At 44.4% G+C, this 19,722-nt stretch overlaps 1 protein-coding gene across 4 annotated transcripts in view; it reads left to right on the top strand.

Moving 5' to 3' along the window:
- LOC115140456 (ena/VASP-like protein) overlaps nucleotides 1-19,722 on the top strand; it is a 136,402-nt gene that overhangs the window by 50,980 nt on the left and 65,700 nt on the right. For 2 of the 4 annotated variants that reach the window (XM_065026249.1, XM_065026248.1), the window contains exons 2-3: nucleotides 2,119-2,293; nucleotides 2,442-2,619. In XM_065026249.1, the coding sequence (XP_064882321.1) occupies nucleotides 2,119-2,293; nucleotides 2,442-2,619 (353 nt within the window). The remainder of the gene's footprint in view (nucleotides 1-2,118; nucleotides 2,294-2,441; nucleotides 2,620-19,722) is intronic. The other 2 variants (XM_065026251.1, XM_065026250.1) reach the window with 1 other exon arrangement.

The following is a 19,722-nucleotide window of genomic DNA, read 5'->3' as shown; positions in this document are numbered from 1 at the left end:
AAAATTATCTCTGTGTGGGGGGAGGGGGGAGGTGAAGAGAGAGATCCTCAGTGGGCTGTGTTGAATACTGTCAGATGGGAAGGAGGCAGGTCCAAACTGGACACACACACATATTTCTACCAGTAGCAGCAGACTCTGGTCTACCACTGTATATGGCTAATGAGGTTTGATTTATGCTATTAATGCTACACTAGGTAAGAAGGTTGGGTTGTTGTCTCCTTTAGAATATCCAACTCCTTTACATCTTGTGATTACAGCCTTTTCAATCAGTCACATGATTACAGCTGGATTGGTCTTATAATGCAAGTATGCAGTGCTTCATCCTGTTCCTGTTACTTTGTTATAGCCTATTTACAGTGCCTTGTGAATGTATTCGGCCCCCTTGAACTTTGCGACCTTTTGCCACATTTCAGGCTTCAAACATAAAGATATAAAACTGTATTTTTTTGTGAAGAATCAACAACAAGCGGGACACAATCATGAAGTGGAACGACATTTATTGGATATTTCAAACTTTTTTAACAAATCAAAACTGAAAAATTGGGCGTGCAAAATTATTCAGCCCCTTTACTTTCAGTGCAGCAAACTCTCTCCAGAAGTTCAGTGAGGATCTCTGAATGATCCAATGTTGACCTAAATGACTAATGATGATAAATACAATCCACCTGTGTGTAATCAAGTCTCCGTATAAATGCACCTGCACTGTGATAGTCTCAGAGGTCCGTTAAAAGCGCAGAGAGCATCATGAAGAACAAGGAACACACCAGGCAGGTCCGAGATACTGTTGTGAAGAAGTTTAAAGCCGGATTTGGATACAAAAAAGATTTCCCAAGCTTTAAACATCCCAAGGAGAACTGTGCAAGCGATAATATTGAAATGGAAGGAGTATCAGACCACTGCAAATCTACCAAGACCTGGCCGTCCCTCTAAACTTTCAGCTCATACAAGGAGAGAAGACTGATCAGAGATGCAGCCAAGAGGCCCATGATCACTCTGGATGAACTGCAGAGATCTACAGCTGAGGTGGGAGACTCTGTCCATGCAACAATGCAAAACGTTATGTTTGGCGTAAAAGCAACACAGCTCAACACCCTGAACACACCATCCCCACTGTCAAACATGGTGGTGGCAGCATCATGGTTTGGGCCTGCTTTTCTTCAGCAGGGACAGGGAAGATGGTTAAAATTGATGGGAAGATGGATGGAGCCAAATACAGGACCATTCTGGAAGAAAACCTGATGGAGTCTGCAAAAGACCTGAGACAGGGACGGAGATTTGTCTTCCAACAAGACAATGATCCAAAACATAAAGCAAAATCTACAATGGAATGGTTCAAAAATAAACATATCCAGGTGTTAGAATGGCCAAGTCAAAGTCCAGACCTGAATCCAATCGAGAATCTGTGGAAAGAACTGAAAACTGCTGTTCACAAATGCTCTCCATCCAACCTCACTGAGCTCGAGCTGTTTTGCAAGGAGGAATGGGAAAACATTTCAGTCTCTCGATGTGCAAAACTGATAGAGATATACCCCAAGCGACTTACAGCTGTAATCACAGCAAAAGGTGGCGCTACAAAGTATTAACTTAAGGGGCCTGAATAATTTTGCACGCCCAATTTTTCAGTTTTTGATTTGTTAAAAAAGTTTGAAATATCCAATAAATGTCGTTCCACTTCATGATTGTGTCCCACTTGTTGTTGATTCTTCACAAAAAAATACAGTTTTATATCTTTATGTTTGAAGCCTGAAATGTGGCAAAAGGTCGCAAAGTTCAAGGGGGCCGAATACTTTCGCAAGGCACTGTAAATCAAACAAAATGGTGGCATTGGTTGATTAACTGATGTTCAAGTTCTCCCGATTGACTCTTGAGTATCTCTGCCTCTGTGATGGTGTCTGATGACAGCAGTAAGGGTTAGGGTTCATATTGATCAACTGATTGATTGATTAAAGTGATGGACTTAGTTTTTCTCTTCCTGTTTCAGTGAGCAGAGTATCTGCCAGGCGAAAGCCTCCGTCATGGTGTATGATGACAGGATCAGGGTTACGACTTGATAGACCAACCGACAGATCAATCGATTGATTAAATGATGAACTAATAGTTTCTCTCCTCCTGTTTCAGTGAGCAGAGTATCTGCCAGGCGCGAGCTTCTGTCATGGTGTATGATGACAGCAGTAAGAAATGGGTTCCCATTAAGCCAGGCCAGCAGGGCTTCAGCCGCATCAACATCTACCACAACACTGCCAACAACACCTTCCGCGTGGTGGGAGTCAAACTACAAGACCAGCAGGTAGAGGTACACAGACACACACACACACACACACACACACACACACACACACACACACACACACACACACACACACACACACACATTGATCTGAAATGGCCTTGAAAGTAACCATTGACTCTGTCCATCTCTCCGCTCCATCTCTTACCTCCAGGTGGTGATCAACTACTCCATAGTGAAGGGGCTGAAGTATAACCAGGCCACGCCCACCTTCCACCAGTGGCGTGATGCCCGCCAGGTCTACGGACTCAACTTTGCCAGCAAGGAAGAAGCCGCCACATTCTCCAATGCCATGCTGTTCGCTCTCAATGTCCTCAGCACTCAGGACGGAGGTGAGAGAGAGAGTGTGTGTGTGAGGGAAGTGGGGTGTGTGTGTACCTCTACCTGCTGGTCTTGTAGTTTGACTCCCACCACGCGGAAGGTGTTGTTGGCAGTGTTGTGGTAGATATTGATGCGGCTGAAGCCCTGCTGGCCTGGCTTAATGGGAACCCATTTCTTACTGCTGTCATCATACACCATGACAGAAGCTGGCGCCTGAATGCCCTGAATTGAAATTGTGGACATTAACACTAAAATGGCGACAGGTCAGGAGGTGATCTACTATGTCGTGGGTAATGCAGGTGAATCAGAGTAGTGGGGCTCTCTGTCTGTTGGTCCATATTTACTGTCCTGTCATTCTGTTAGAGTCTATCCTCAAAACCAACCTCATTGTTCTCTCTATGTTCACCTAGTTATCTCTATCATTCTATGTTCACCCACAGAATGTTTTCTCTCTCACTCTCTCTTCAATCACAGCAGGTTCGCCCAGTCATTACAGTAACAGGAGTCCTCTCTTCCCAGTCATTACAGTAACAGTAGTCCTCTCTTCCCAGTCATTACAGTAACAGTGGAGTCCTCTCTTCCCAGTCATTACAGTAACAGTGGAGTCCTCTCTTCCCAGTCATTAAAGTAACAGTAGTCCTCTCTTCCCAGTCATTACAGTAACAGTAGTCCTCTCTTCCCAGGCATTACAGTAACAGTAGTCCTCTCTTCCCAGTCATTACAGTAACAGTAGTCCTCTCTTCCCAGTCATTACAGTAACAGTAGTCCTCTCTTCCCAGTCATTACAGTAACAGTAGTCCTCTCTTCCCAGTCATTACAGTAACAGTAGTCCTCTCTTCCCAGTCATTACAGTAACAGTAGTCCTCTCTTCCCAGTCATTACAGTAACAGTAGTCCTCTCTTCCCAGTCATTACAGTAACAGTAGTCCCCTCTTCCCAGTCATTACAGTAACAGTAGTCCTCCCTTCCCAGTCATTACAGTAACAGTAGTCCTCTCTTCCCAGTCATTACAGTAACAGTAGTCCTCTCTTCCCAGTCATTACAGTAACAGTAGTCCTCTCTTCCCAGTCATTACAGTAACAGTAGTCCTCTCTTCCCAGTCATTACAGTAACAGTAATCCTCTCTTCCCAGTCATTACAGTAACAGTAGTCCTCTCTTCCCAGTCATTACAGTAACAGTAGTCCTCTCTTCCCAGTCATTACAGTAACAGTGGAGTCCTCTCTTCCCAGTCATTACAGTAACAGTAGTCCTCTCTTCCCAGTCATTACAGTAACAGTGGAGTCCTCTCTTCCCAGTCATTACAGTAACAGTGGAGTCCTCTCTTCCCAGTCATTACAGTAACAGTAGTCCTCTCTTCCCAGTCATTACAGTAACAGTGGAGTCCTCTCTTCCCAGTCATTGCAGTAACAGTAGTCCTCTCTTCCCAGTCATTACAGTAACAGTGGAGTCCTCTCTTCCCAGTCATTACAATAACAGTGGAGTCCTCTCTTCCCAGTCATTACAGTAACAGTGGAGGCCTCTCTTCCCAGTCATTACAGTAACAGGAGAGTCCTCTCTTCCCAGTCATTACAGTAACAGTAGTCCTCTCTTCCCAGTCATTACAGTAACAGTAGAGTACTCTCTTCCCAGTCATTACAGTAACAGGAGTCGTCTCTACTCAGTCATTACAGTAACAGTGGAGTCCTCTCTTCCCAGTCATTACAGTAACACGAGTCGTCTCTACTCAGTCATTACAGTAACAGTGGAGTCCTCTCTTCCCAGTCATTACAGTAACAGTAGTCCTCTCTTCCCAGTCATTACAGTAACAGGAGTCGTCTCTTCCCAGTCATTACAGTAACAGTGGAGTCCTCTCTTCCCAGTCATTACAGTAACAGGAGTCCTCTCTACTCAGTCATTACAGTAACAGTGGAGTCCTCTCTTCCCAGTCATTACAGTAACAGTAGTCCTCTCTACTCAGTCATTACAGTAACAGGAGTCCTCTCTTCCCAGTCATTACAGTAACAGTGGAGTCCTCTCTTCCCAGTCATTACAGTAACAGTAGTCCTCTCTACTCAGTCATTACAGTAACAGGAGTCGTCTCTACTCAGTCATTACAGTAACAGTGGAGTCCTCTCTTCCCAGTCATTACAGTAACAGTGGAGTCCTCTCTTCCCAGTCATTACAGTAACAGTAGAGTCCTCTCTTCCCAGTCATTACAGTAACAGGAGTCCTCTCTACTCAGTCATTACAGTAACAGTGGAGTCCTCTCTTCCCAGTCATTACAGTAACAGTAGAGTCCTCTCTACTCAGTCATTACAGTAACAGTAGAGTCCTCTCTACTCAGTCATTACAGTAACAGTGGAGTCCTCTCTTCCCAGTCATTACAGTAACAGTAGTCCTCTCTTCCCAGTCATTACAGTAACAGTAGTCCTCTCTTCCCAGGCATTACAGTAACAGTAGTCCTCTCGTCCCAGTCATTACAGTAACAGTAGTCCTCTCTTCCCAGTCATTACAGTAACAGTAATCATCTCTTCCCAGTCATTACAGTAACAGTAGTCCTCTCTTCCCAGTCATTACAGTAACAGAAGTCCCCTCTTCCCAGTCATTACAGTAACAGTAGTCCTCCCTTCCCAGTCATTACAGTAACAGTAGTCCTCTCTTCCCAGTCATTACAGTAACAGTAGTCCTCTCTTCCCAGTCATTACAGTAACAGTAGTCCTCTCTTCCCAGTCATTACAGTAACAGTAGTCCTCTCTTCCCCGTCATTACAGTAACAGTAGTCCTCTCTTCCCAGTCATTACAGTAACAGTAGTCCTCTCTTCCCAGTCATTACAGTAACAGTGGAGTCCTCTCTTCCCAGTCATTGCAGTAACAGTTAGTCCTCTCTTCCCAGTCATTACAGTAACAGTAGCCCTCTCTTCCCAGTCATTACAGTAACAGTGGAGTCCTCTCTTCCCAGTCATTGCAGTAACAGTAGTCCTCTCTTCCCAGTCATTACAGTAACAGTAGTCCCCTCTTCCCAGTCATTATAGTAACAGTAGTCCTCCACTTCCCAGTCATTACAGTAACAGTAGTCCTCTCTTCCCAGTCATTACAGTAACAGTAGTCCTCTCTTCCCAGTAATTACAGTAACAGTAGTCCTCTCTTCCCAGTCATTACAGTAACAGTAGCCCTGTCTTCCCAGTCATTACAGTAACAGTAATCCTCTCTTCCCAGTCATTACAGTAACAATAGTCCTCTCTTCCCAGTCATTACAGTAACAGTAGTCCTCTCTTCCCAGTCATTACAGTAACAGTAGTCCTCTCTTCCCAGTCATTACAGTAACAGGAGAGTCCTCTCTTCCCAGTCATTACAGTAACAGTAGTCCTCTCTTCCCAGTCATTACAGTAACAGTAGTCCTCTCTTCCCAGTCATTACAGTAACAGTGGAGTCCTCTCTTCCCAGTCATTACAGTAACAGTAGTCCTCTCTTCCCAGTCATTACAGTAACAGTAGTCCTCTCTTCCCAGTCATTACAGTAACAGTAGTCCTCTCTTCCCAGTCATTACAGTAACAGTAATCCTCTCTTCCCAGTCATTACAGTAACAGTAGTCCTCTCTTCCCAGTCATTACAGTAACAGTAGTCCTCTCTTCCCAGTCATTACAGTAACAGTAGTCCTCTCTTCCCAGTCATTACAGTAACAGTAGTCCTCTCTTCCCAGTCATTACAGTAACAGTGGAGTCCTCTCTTCCCAGTCATTGCAGTAACAGTAGTCCTCTCTTCCCAGTCATTACAGTAACAGTAGCCCTCTCTTCCCAGTCATTACAGTAACAGTGGAGTCCTCTCTTCCCAGTCATTACAGTAACAGTAGTCCTCTCTTCCCAGTCATTACAGTAACAGTAGTCCCTCTTCCTCAGTCATTACAGTAACAGTGGAGTCCTCTCTTCCCAGTCATTACAGTAACAGTAGTCCTCTCTTCCCAGTCATTACAGTAACAGTGAGTCCTCTCTTCCCAGTCATTACAGTAACAGTAGTCCTCTCTTCCCAGTCATTACAGTAACAGTAGTCCTCTCTTCCCAGTCATTACAGTAACAGTGGAGTCCTCTCTTCCCAGTCATTACAGTAACAATAGTCCTCTCTTCCCAGTCATTACAGTAACAGTAGTCCTCTCTTCTCAGTCATTACAGTAACAGGAGTCCTCTCTTCCCAGTCATTACAGTAACAGTGAGTCCTCTCTTCCCAGTCATTACAGTAACAGTAGTCCTCTCTTCCCAGTCATTACAGTAACAGTAGTCCTCTCTTCCCAGTCATTACAGTAACAGTGGAGTCCTCTCTTCCCAGTCATTACAGTAACAGTAGAGTCCTCTCTTCCCAGTCATTACAGTAACAGTAGTCCTCTCTACTCAGTCATTACAGTAACAGTAGTCCTCTTCCCAGTCATTACAGTAACAGTAGAGTCCTCTCTCCCAGTCATTACAGTAACAGTAGTCCTCTCTTCCCAGTCATTACAGTAACAGTAGTCCTCTCTTCCCAGTCATTACAGTAACAGTAGTCCTTCTTCCCAGTCATTACAGTAACAGTAGAGTCCTCTCTTCCCAGTCATTACAGTAACAGTAGTCCTCTCTTCCCAGTCATTACAGTAACAGTAGTCCTCTCTTCCCAGTCATTACAGTAACAGTAAGTCCTCTCTTCTCAGTCATTACAGTAACAGTAGTCCTCTCTTCCCAGTCATTACAGTAACAGTAGTCCTCTCTTCCCCGTCATTACAGTAACAGTAGTCCTCTCTTCCCAGTCATTACAGTAACAGTAGTCCTCTCTTCCCAGTCATTACAGTAACAGTGGAGTCCTCTCTTCCCAGTCATTACAGTAACAGTTAGTCCTCTCTTCCCAGTCATTGCAGTAACAGTAGTCCTCTCTTCCCAGTCATTACAGTAACAGTGGAGTCCTCTCTTCCCAGTCATTACAGTAACAGTAGTCCTCTCTTCCCAGTCATTACAGTAACAGTAGTCCTCTTTCCCAGTCATTACAGTAACAGTAGTCCTCTCTTCCCAGTCATTACAGTAACAGTAGTCCTCTCTTCCCAGTCATTACAGTAACAGTAGTCCTCTCTTCCCAGTCATTACAGTAACAGTAGTCCTCTCTTCCCAGTCATTACAGTAACAGTAGCCCTGTCTTCCCCAGTCATTACAGTAACAGTAAGTCCTCTCTTCCCAGTCATTACAGTAACAGTAGTCCTCTCTTCCCAGTCATTACAGTAACAGTAGTCCTCTCTTCCCAGTCATTACAGTAACAGTAGTCCTCTCTTCCCAGTCATTACAGTAACAGGAGTCCTCTCTTCCCAGTCATTACAGTAACAGTAGTCCTCTCTTCCCAGTCATTACAGTAACAGTAGTCCTCTCTACAGTCATTACAGTAACAGTGAGTCCTCTCTTCCCAGTCATTACAGTAACAGTAGTCCTCTCTTCCCAGTCATTACAGTAACCGTAGAGTACTCTCTTCCCAGTCATTACAGTAACAGTGGAGTCCTCTCTTCCCAGTCATTACAGTAACAGTAGTCCTCTCTTCCCAGTCATTACAGTAACAGTAGTCCTCTCTTCCCAGTCATTACAGTAACAGTGGAGTCCTCTCTTCCCAGTCATTGCAGTAACAGTAGTCCTCTCTTCCCAGTCATTACAGTAACAGTGGAGTCCTCTCTTCCCAGTCATTACAGTAACAGTGGAGTCCTCTCTTCCCAGTCATTACAGTAACAGTGGAGTCCTCTCTTCCCAGTCATTACAGTAACAGTGAGAGTCCTCTCTTCCCAGTCATTACAGTAACAGTAGTCCTCTCTTCCCAGTCATTACAGTAACAGGAGTCCTCTCTTCCCAGTCATTACAGTAACAGGAGTCCTCTCTTCCCAGTCATTACAGTAACAGTAGTCCTCTCTCCCAGTCATTACAGTAACAGGAGTCGTCTCTACTCAGTCATTACAGTAACAGTGGAGTCCTCTCTTCCCAGTCATTACAGTAACAGTAGTCCTCTCTTCCCAGTCATTACAGTAACAGGAGTCCTCTCTCCCAGTCATTACAGTAACAGTGAGTCCTCTCTTCCCAGTCATTACAGTAACAGTGGAGTCCTCTCTTCCCAGTCATTACAGTAACAGTGAGTCCTCTCTTCCCAGTCATTACAGTAACAGTAGAGTCCTCTCTTCAGTCATTACAGTAACAGTGGTCCTCTCTTCCCAGTCATTACAGTAACAGTAGTCCTCTCTTCCCAGTCATTACAGTAACAGTAGTCCTCTCTTCCCAGTCATTACAGTAACAGTAGTCCTCTCTTCCCAGTCATTACAGTAACAGTAGTCCTCTCTTCCCAGTCATTACAGTAACAGTGGAGTCCTCTCTTCCCAGTCATTACAGTAACAGTAATCCCTCTTCCCAGTCATTACAGTAACAGTAGTCCTCTCTTCCCAGTCATTACAGTAACAGTAGTCCTCTCTTCCCAGTCATTACAGTAACAGTAGTCCTCTCTTCCCAGTCATTACAGTAACAGTAGAGTCCTCTCTTCCCAGTCATTACAGTAACAGTAGTCCTCTCTTCCCAGTCATTACAGTAACAGTAGTCCTCTCTTCCCAGTCATTACAGTAACAGTAGTCCTCTCTTCCCAGTCATTACAGTAACAGTAATCCTCTCTTCCCAGTCATTACAGTAACAGTAGTCCTCTCTTCCCAGTCATTACAGTAACAGTAGTCCTCTCTTCCCAGTCATTACAGTAACAGTAGTCATCTCTTCCCAGTCATTACAGTAACAGTAGTCCTCTCTTCCCAGTCATTACAGTAACAGTGGAGTCCTCTCTTCCCAGTCATTGCAGTAACAGTTAGTCCTCTTCCCAGTCATTACAGTAACAGTAGTCATTACAGTAACAGTCCTCTTCCCAGTCATTACAGTAACAGTAGTCCTCTCTTCCCAGTCATTACAGTAACAGTAGTCCTCTCTTCCCAGTCATTACAGTAACAGTAGTCCTCCACTTCCCAGTCATTACAGTAACAGTAGTCCTCTCTTCCCAGTCATTACAGTAACAGTAGTCCTCTCTTCCCAGTCATTACAGTAACAGTAGTCCTCTCTTCCCAGTCATTACAGTAACAGTAGCCCTCTCTTCCCAGTCATTACAGTAACAGTAGTCCTCTCTTCCCAGTCATTACAGTAACAGTAGTCCTCTCTTCCCAGTCATTACAGTAACAGTAGTCCTCTCTTCCCAGTCATTACAGTAACAGTAGTCCTCTCTTCCCAGTCATTACAGTAACAGGAGAGTCCTCTCTTCCCAGTCATTACAGTAACAGTAGTCCTCTCTTCCCAGTCATTACAGTAACAGTAGTCCTCTCTTCCCAGTCATTACAGTAACAGTGGAGTCCTCTCTTCCCAGTCATTACAGTAACAGTGGAGTCCTCTCTTCCCAGTCATTACAGTAACAGTAGTCCTCTCTCCCAGTCATTACAGTAACAGTGGAGTCCTCTCTTCCCAGTCATTACAGTAACAGTAGTCCTCTCTTCCCAGTCATTACAGTAACAGTAGTCCTCTCTTCCCAGTCATTACAGTAACAGTGGAGTCCTCTCTTCCCAGTCATTGCAGTAACAGTAGTCCTCTCTTCCCAGTCATTACAGTAACAGTGGAGTCCTCTCTTCCCAGTCATTACAATAACAGTGGAGTCCTCTTTTCCCAGTCATTACAGTAACAGTGGAGGCCTCTCTTCCCAGTCATTACAGTAACAGGAGAGTCCTCTCTTCCCAGTCATTACAGTAACAGTAGTCCTCTCTTCCCAGTCATTACAGTAACAGTAGAGTCCTCTCTTCCCAGTCATTACAGTAACAGTAGTCCTCTCTTCCCAGTCATTACAGTAACAGTGGAGTCCTCTCTTCCCAGTCATTACAGTAACAGTAGTCCTCTCTTCCCAGTCATTACAGTAACAGTAGTCCTCTCTTCCCAGTCATTACAGTAACAGGAGTCCTCTCTCTACTCAGTCATTACAGTAACAGTAGTCCTCTCTTCCCAGTCATTACAGTAACAGTGGAGTCCTCTCTTCCCAGTCATTACAGTAACAGTAGTCCTCTCTTCCCAGTCATTACAGTAACAGTGAGTCCTCTCTTCCCAGTCATTACAGTAACAGTAGTCCTCTTTCCCAGTCATTACAGTAACAGTCCTCTCTTCCCAGTCATTACAGTAACAGTAGTCCTCTCTTCCCAGTCATTACAGTAACAGTAGTCCTCTCTTCCCAGTCATTACAGTAACAGTGGAGTCCTCTCTTCCCAGTCATTACAGTAACAGTAGTCCTCTCTTCCCAGTCATTACAGTAACAGTAGTCCTCTCTTCTCAGTCATTACAGTAACAGTGGAGTCCTCTCTTCCCAGTCATTACAGTAACAGTAGTCCTCTCTTCCCAGTCATTACAGTAACAGTAGTCCTCTCTCCCAGTCATTACAGTAACAGTAGTCCTCTCTTCCCAGTCATTACAGTAACAGTAGTCCTCTCTTCCCAGTCATTACAGTAACAGTAGAGTCCTCTCTAAGTCATTACAGTAACAGTAGTCCTCTTTCCCAGTCATTACAGTAACAGTAGTCCTCTCTTCCCAGTCATTACAGTAACAGTAGTCCTCTTTCCCAGTCATTACAGTAACAGTGGAGTCCTCTCTTCCCAGTCATTACAGTAACAGTATTACAGTAACAGTAATCTCTTTCCCAGTCATTACAGTAACAGTAGTCCTCTCTTCCCAGTCATTACAGTAACAGTAGTCCTCTCTTCCCAGTCATTACAGTAACAGTGGAGTCCTCTCTTCCCAGTCATTACAGTAACAGTAGTCCTCTCTTCCCAGTCATTACAGTAACAGTGGAGTCCTCTCTTCCCAGTCATTACAGTAACAGTAGTCCTCTCTCCCAGTCATTACAGTAACAGTGGAGTCCTCTCTTCCCAGTCATTACAGTAACAGTAGAGTCCTCTCTTCCAGTCATTACAGTAACAGTAGAGTCCTCTCTACTCAGTCATTACAGTAACAGTAGTCCTCTCTTCCCAGTCATTACAGTAACAGTGGAGTCCTCTTCCCAGTCATTACAGTTAGTAGAGTCATCGCTACAGTCATTACAGTAACAGTAGTCCTCTCTTCCCAGTCATTACAGTAACAGTAGTCCTCTTTCCCAGTCATTACAGTAACAGTAGTCCTCTCTTCTCAGTCATTACAGTAACAGTAGTCCTCTCTTCCCAGTCATTACAGTAACAGTAGTCCTCTCTTCCCAGTCATTACAGTAACAGTAATCATCTCTTCCCAGTCATTACAGTAACAGTAGTCCTCTCTTCCCAGTCATTACAGTAACAGTAGTCCTCTCTTCCCAGTCATTACAGTAACAGTAGTCCTCTCTACTCAGTCATTACAGTAACAGTAGTCATTACAGTAACAGTCCTTCCCAGTCATTACAGTAACAGTAGTCCTCTCTACTCAGTCATTACAGTAACAGTGGAGTCCTCTCTTCCCAGTCATTACAGTAACAGTAGTCCTCTCTTCCCAGTCATTACAGTAACAGTAGTCCTCTCTTCCCAGTCATTACAGTAACAGTAGTCCTCTCTTCCCAGTCATTACAGTAACAGTAGTCCTCTCTTCCCAGTCATTACAGTAACAGTAGTCCTCTACATCTCTTCCCAGTCATTACAGTAACAGTAGTCCTCTCTTCCCAGTCATTACAGTAACAGAAGTCCCCTCTTCCCAGTCATTACAGTAACAGTAGTCCTCCTTCCCAGTCATTACAGTAACAGTAGTCCTCTCTTCCCAGTCATTACCCTCTCTTCCCAGTCATTACAGTAACAGTAGTCCTCTCTTCCCAGTCATTACAGTAACAGTAGTCCTCTATTCCCAGTCATTACAGTAACAGTAATCCTCTCTTCCCAGTCATTACAGTAACAGTAGTCCTCTCTTCCCAGTCATTACAGTAACAGTAGTCCTCTCTTCCCAGTCATTACAGTAACAGTAGTCCTCAGTCATTACAGTAACAGTAGTCCTCTCTTCCCAGTCATTACAGTAACAGTGGAGTCCTCTCTTCCCAGTCATTGCAGTAACAGTAGTCCTCTCTTCCCAGTCATTACAGTAACAGTAGTCCTCTCTTCCCAGTCATTACAGTAACAGTGGAGTCCTCTCTTCCCAGTCATTGCAGTAACAGTAGTCCTCTCTTCCCAATCATTACAGTAACAGTAGTCCCCTCTTCCCAGTCATTATAGTAACAGTAGTCCTCCACTTCCCAGTCATTACAGTAACAGTAGTCCTCTCTTCCCAGTCATTACAGTAACAGTAGTCCTCTCTTCCCAGTAATTACAGTAACAGTAGTCCTCTCTTCCCAGTCATTACAGTAACAGTAGTCCTCTCTTCCCAGTCATTACAGTAACAGTAATCCTCTCTTCCCAGTCATTACAGTAACAATAGTCCTCTCTTCCCAGTCATTACAGTAACAGTAGTCCTCTCTTCCCAGTCATTACAGTAACAGTAGTCCTCTCTTCCCAGTCATTACAGTAACAGGAGAGTCCTCTCTTCCCAGTAATTACAGTAACAGTAGTCCTCTCTTCCCAGTCATTACAGTAACAGTAGTCCTCTCTTCCCAGTCATTACAGTAACAGTGAGTCCTCTCTTCCCAGTCATTACAGTAACAGTGGAGTCCTCTCTTCCCAGTCATTACAGTAACCGTAGTCCTCTCTTCCCAGTCATTACAGTAACAGTGGAGTCCTTCTTCCAGTCATTACAGTAACAGTAGTCCTCTCTTCCCAGTCATTACAGTAACAGTAGTCCTCTTCCAGTCATTACAGTAACAGTGGAGTCCTCTCTTCCCAGTCATTGCAGTAACAGTAGTCCTCTCTTCCCAGTCATTACAGTAACAGTGGAGTCCTCTCTTCCCAGTCATTACAATAACAGTGGAGTCCTCTCTTCCCAGTCATTACAGTAACAGTGGAGGCCTCTCTTCCCAGTCATTACAGTAACAGGAGAGTCCTCTCTTCCCAGTCATTACAGTAACAGTAGTCCTCTCTTCCCAGTCATTACAGTAACAGTAGAGTCCTCTCTTCCCAGTCATTACAGTAACAGGAGTCGTCTCTACTCAGTCATTACAGTAACAGTGGAGTCCTCTCTTCCCAGTCATTACAGTAACAGGAGTCGTCTCTACTCAGTCATTACAGTAACAGTGGAGTCCTCTCTTCCCAGTCATTACAGTAACAGTAGTCCTCTCTTCCCAGTCATTACAGTAACAGGAGTCATCTCTACTCAGTCATTACAGTAACAGTGGAGTCCTCTCTTCCCAGTCATTACAGTAACAGGAGTCCTCTCTTCAGTCATTACAGTAACAGTGAGTCCTCTTTCCCAGTCATTACAGTAACAGTAGTCCTCTCTACTCAGTCATTACAGTAACAGGAGTCCTCTCTTCCCAGTCATTACAGTAACAGTGGAGTCCTCTCTTCCCAGTCATTACAGTAACAGTAGTCCTCTCTACTCAGTCATTACAGTAACAGGAGTCGTCTCTACCCAGTCATTACAGTAACAGTGGAGTCCTCTCTTCCCAGTCATTACCAGTCATTACAGTAACAGTGGAGTCCTCTCTTCCCAGTCATTACAGTAACAGTAGAGTCCTCTCTACTCAGTCATTACAGTAACAGTAGAGTCCTCTCTACTCAGTCATTACAGTAACAGTGGAGTCCTCTCTTCCCAGTCATTACAGTAACAGTAGTCCTCTCTTCCCAGTCCTCCTCTCTTCCCAGTCATTACAGTAACAGTAGTCCTCTCTTCCCAGTCATTACAGTAACAGTAGTCCTCTCTTCCCAGTCATTACAGTAACAGTAGTCCTCTCTTCCCAGTCATTACAGTAACAGTAATCATCTCTTCCCAGTCATTACAGTAACAGTAGTCATCTCTTCCCAGTTATTACAGTAACAGTAGTCCTCTCTTCCCAGTCATTACAGTAACAGTGGAGTCCTCTCTTCCCAGTCATTGCAGTAACAGTAGTCCTCTCTTCCCAGTCATTACAGTAACAGTGGAGTCCTCTCTTCCCAGTCATTACAGTAACAGTAGTCCTCTCTTCCCAGTCATTACAGTAACAGTAGTCCTCTCTTCCCAGTCATTACAGTAACAGTAGTCCTCTCTTCCCAGTCATTGCATAACAGTAGTCCTCTCTTCCCAGTCATTACAGTAACAGTCCTCTCTTCCCAGTCATTACAGTAACAGTGGAGTCCTCTCTTCCCAGTCATTACAGTAACAGTAGTCCTCTCTTCCCAGTCATTACAGTAACAGGAGAGTCCTCTCTTCCCAGTCATTACAGTAACAGTAATTACAGTAACAGTGGAGTCCTCTCTTCCCAGTCATTACAGTAACAGTAGAGTCCTCTCTCTCAGTCATTACAGTAACAGTAGAGTCCTCTTCTACTCAGTCATTACAGTAACAGTAGTCCTCTCTTCCCAGTCATTACAGTAACAGTGGAGTCCTTTCTTCCCAGTCATTACAGTAACAGTCATTACAGTAACAGTAGTCCTCTCTTCCCAGTCATTACAGTAACAGTAGTCCTCTCTTCCCAGTCATTACAGTAACAGTAGTCCTCTCTTCCCAGTCATTACAGTAACAGTGGAGTCCTCTCTTCCCAGTCATTACAGTAACAGTAGTCCTCTCTTCCCAGTCATTACAGTAACAGTAATCATCTCTTCCCAGTCATTACAGTAACAGTAGTCCTCTCTTCCCAGTCATTACAGTAACAGTAGTCCTCTCTTCCCAGTCATTACAGTAACAGTGGAGTCCTCTCTTCCCAGTCATTGCAGTAACAGTAGTCCTCTCTTCCCAGTCATTACAGTAACAGTGGAGTCCTCTCTTCCCAGTCATTACAGTAACAGTAGTCCTCTCTACTCAGTCATTACAGTAACAGTGGAGTCCTCTCTTCCCAGTCATTACAGTAACAGTAGAGTCCTCTCTACTCAGTCATTACAGTAACAGTAGAGTCCTCTCTACTCAGTCATTACAGTAACAGTAGTCCTCTCTTCCCAGTCATTACAGTAACAGTGGAGTCCTTTCTTCCCAGTCATTACAGTAGTAGTAGAGTCATCGCTACTCAGTCATTACAGTAACAGTAGTCCTCTCTTCCCAGTCATTACAGTAACAGTAGTCCTCTCTTCCCAGTCATTACAGTAACAGTAGTCCTCTCTTCCCAGTCATTACAGTAACAGTAGTCCTCTCTTCCCAGTCATTACAGTAACAGTAGTCCTCTCTTCCCAGTCATTACAGTAACAGTAATCATCTCTTCCCAGTCATTACAGTAACAGTAGTCCTCTCTTCCCAGTCATTACAGTAACAGTAGTCCTCTCTTCCCAGTCATTACAGTAACAGTAGTCCTCTCTACTCAGTCATTACAGTAACAGTGGAGTCCTCTCTTCCCAGTCATTACAGTAACAGTAGAGTCCTCTCTACTCAGTCATTACAGTAACAGTAGAGTCCTCTCTACTCAGTCATTACAGTAACAGTGGAGTCCTCTCTTCCCAGTCATTACAGTAACAGTAGTCCTCTCTTCCCAGTCATTACAGTAACAGTAGTCCTCTCTTCCCAGGCATTACAGTAACAGTAGTCCTCTCTTCCCAGTCATTACAGTAACAGTAGTCCTCTCTTCCCAGTCATTACAGTAACAGTAGTCCTCTCTTCCCAGTCATTACAGTAACAGTAATCATCTCTTCCCAGTCATTACAGTAACAGTAGTCCTCTCTTCCCAGTCATTACAGTAACAGAAGTCCCCTCTTCCCAGTCATTACAGTAACAGTAGTCCTCCCTTCCCAGTCATTACAGTAACAGTAGTCCTCTCTTCCCAGTCATTACAGTAACAGTAGTCCTCTCTTCCCAGTCATTACAGTAACAGTAGTCCTCTCTTCCCAGTCATTACAGTAACAGTAGTCCTCTCTTCCCAGTCATTACAGTAACAGTAATCCTCTCTTCCCAGTCATTACAGTAACAGTAGTCCTCTCTTCCCAGTCATTACAGTAACAGTAGTCCTCTCTTCCCAGTCATTACAGTAACAGTAGTCCTCTCTTCCCAGTCATTACAGTAACAGTAGTCCTCTTCCCAGTCCAGTAACAGTCATCTCTTCCCAGTCATTGCAGTAACAGTAGTCCTCTCTTCCCAGTCATTACAGTAACAGTCTTTCCCAGTCATTACAGTAACAGTGGAGTCCTCTCTTCCCAGTCATTGCAGTAACAGTAGTCCTCTCTTCCCAATCATTACAGTAACAGTAGTCCCCTCTTCCCAGTCATTATAGTAACAGTAGTCCTCCACTTCCCAGTCATTACAGTAACAGTAGTCCTCTCTTCCCAGTCATTACAGTAACAGTAGTCCTCTCTTCCCAGTAATTACAGTAACAGTAGTCCTCTCTTCCCAGTCATTACAGTAACAGTAGTCCTCTCTTCCCAGTCATTACAGTAACAGTAATCCTCTCTTCCCAGTCATTACAGTAACAATAGTCCTCTCTTCCCAGTCATTACAGTAACAGTAGTCCTCTCTTCCCAGTCATTACAGTAACAGTAGTCCTCTCTTCCCAGTCATTACAGTAACAGGAGAGTCCTCTCTTCCCAGTAATTACAGTAACAGTAGTCCTCTCTTCCCAGTCATTACAGTAACAGTAGTCCTCTCTTCCCAGTCATTACAGTAACAGTGGAGTCCTCTCTTCCCAGTCATTACAGTAACAGTGGAGTCCTCTCTTCCCAGTCATTACAGTAACCGTAGTCCTCTCTTCCCAGTCATTACAGTAACAGTGGAGTCCTCTCTTCCCAGTCATTACAGTAACAGTAGTCCTCTCTTCCCAGTCATTACAGTAACAGTAGTCCTCTCTTCCCAGTCATTACAGTAACAGTGGAGTCCTCTCTTCCCAGTCATTGCAGTAACAGTAGTCCTCTCTTCCCAGTCATTACAGTAACAGTGGAGTCCTCTCTTCCCAGTCATTACAATAACAGTGGAGTCCTCTCTTCCCAGTCATTACAGTAACAGTGGAGGCCTCTCTTCCCAGTCATTACAGTAACAGGAGAGTCCTCTCTTCCCAGTCATTACAGTAACAGTAGTCCTCTCTTCCCAGTCATTACAGTAACAGTAGAGTCCTCTCTTCCCAGTCATTACAGTAACAGGAGTCGTCTCTACTCAGTCATTACAGTAACAGTGGAGTCCTCTCTTCCCAGTCATTACAGTAACAGGAGTCGTCTCTACTCAGTCATTACAGTAACAGTGGAGTCCTCTCTTCCCAGTCATTACAGTAACAGTAGTCCTCTCTTCCCAGTCATTACAGTAACAGGAGTCATCTCTACTCAGTCATTACAGTAACAGTGGAGTCCTCTCTTCCCAGTCATTACAGTAACAGGAGTCCTCTCTACTCAGTCATTACAGTAACAGTGGAGTCCTCTCTTCCCAGTCATTACAGTAACAGTAGTCCTCTCTACTCAGTCATTACAGTAACAGGAGTCCTCTCTTCCCAGTCATTACAGTAACAGTGGAGTCCTCTCTTCCCAGTCATTACAGTAACAGTAGTCCTCTCTACTCAGTCATTACAGTAACAGGAGTCGTCTCTACCCAGTCATTACAGTAACAGTGGAGTCCTCTCTTCCCAGTCATTACAGTAACAGTAGAGTCCTCTCTTCCCAGTCATTACAGTAACAGGAGTCCTCTCTACTCAGTCATTACAGAAACAGTGGAGTCCTCTCTTCCCAGTCATTACAGTAACAGTAGAGTCCTCTCTACTCAGTCATTACAGTAACAGTAGAGTCCTCTCTACTCAGTCATTACAGTAACAGTGGAGTCCTCTCTTCCCAGTCATTACAGTAACAGTAGTCCTCTCTTCCCAGTCATTACAGTAACAGTAGTCCTCTCTTCCCAGTCATTACAGTAACAGTAGTCCTCTCTTCCCAGTCATTACAGTAACAGTAGTCCTCTCTTCCCAGTCATTACAGTAACAGTAGTCCTCTCTTCCCAGTCATTACAGTAACAGTAATCATCTCTTCCCAGTCATTACAGTAACAGTAGTCATCTCTTCCCAGTCATTACAGTAACAGTAGTCCTCTCTTCCCAGTCATTACAGTAACAGGAGTCCTCTTTCCAGTCATTGCAGTAACAGTAGTCCTCTCTTCCCAGTCATTACAGTAACAGTGGAGTCCTCTCTTCCCAGTCATTACAGTAACAGTAGTCCTCTCTTCCCAGTCATTACAGTAACAGTAGTCCTCTCTTCCCAGTCATTACAGTAACAGTGGAGTCCTCTCTTCCCAGTCATTGCAGTAACAGTAGTCCTCTCTTCCCAGTCATTACAGTAACAGTGGAGTCCTCTCTTCCCAGTCATTACAATAACAGTGGAGTCCTCTCTTCCCAGTCATTACAGTAACAGTGGAGTCCTCTCTTCCCAGTCATTACAGTAACAGGAGAGTCCTCTCTTCCCAGTCATTACAGTAACAGTAGTCCTCTCTTCCCAGTCATTACAGTAACAGTAGAGTCCTCTCTTCCCAGTCATTACAGTAACAGTAGTCTTCTCTTCCCAGTCATTACAGTAACAGTGGAGTCCTCTCTTCCCAGTCATTACAGTAACAGTGGAGTCCTCTCTTCCCAGTCATTACAGTAACAGTGGAGTCCTCTCTTCCCAGTCATTACAGTAGTAGTAGAGTCCTCTCTTCCCAGTCATTACAGTAACAGTAGAGTCCTCTCTTCCCAGTCATTACAGTAACAGTGGAGTCCTCTCTTCCCAGTCATTACAGTAACAGTGGAGTCCTCACTTCCCAGTCATTACAGTAACAGTAGTCCTCTCTTCCCAGTCATTACAGTAACAGTGGAGTCCTTTCTTCCCAGTCATTACAGTAGTAGTAGAGTCCTCGCTACTCAGTCATTACAGTAACAGTAGTCCTCTCTTCCCAGGCATTACAGTAACAGTGGAGTCCTTTCTTCCCAGTCATTACAGTAGTAGTAGAGTCCTCGCTACTCAGTCATTACAGTAACAGTAGTCCTCTCTTCCCAGTCATTACAGTAACAGTGGAGTCCTTTCTTCCCAGTCATTACAGTAGTAGTAGAGTCCTCGCTACTCAGTCATTACAGTAACAGTAGTCCTCTCTTCCCAGTCATTACAATAACAGTGGAGTCCTCTCTTCCCAGTCATTACAGTAACAGTGGAGT

The sequence above is a fragment of the Oncorhynchus nerka genome, linkage group LG13 (genome assembly GCF_034236695.1).
Source record: "Oncorhynchus nerka isolate Pitt River linkage group LG13, Oner_Uvic_2.0, whole genome shotgun sequence".
In the NCBI taxonomy this organism is placed as follows: Eukaryota; Metazoa; Chordata; class Actinopteri; order Salmoniformes; family Salmonidae; genus Oncorhynchus; species Oncorhynchus nerka.
Note: the sequence above shows the minus strand (reverse complement) of the source record. Positions and strands in the feature narration are given on the sequence as shown.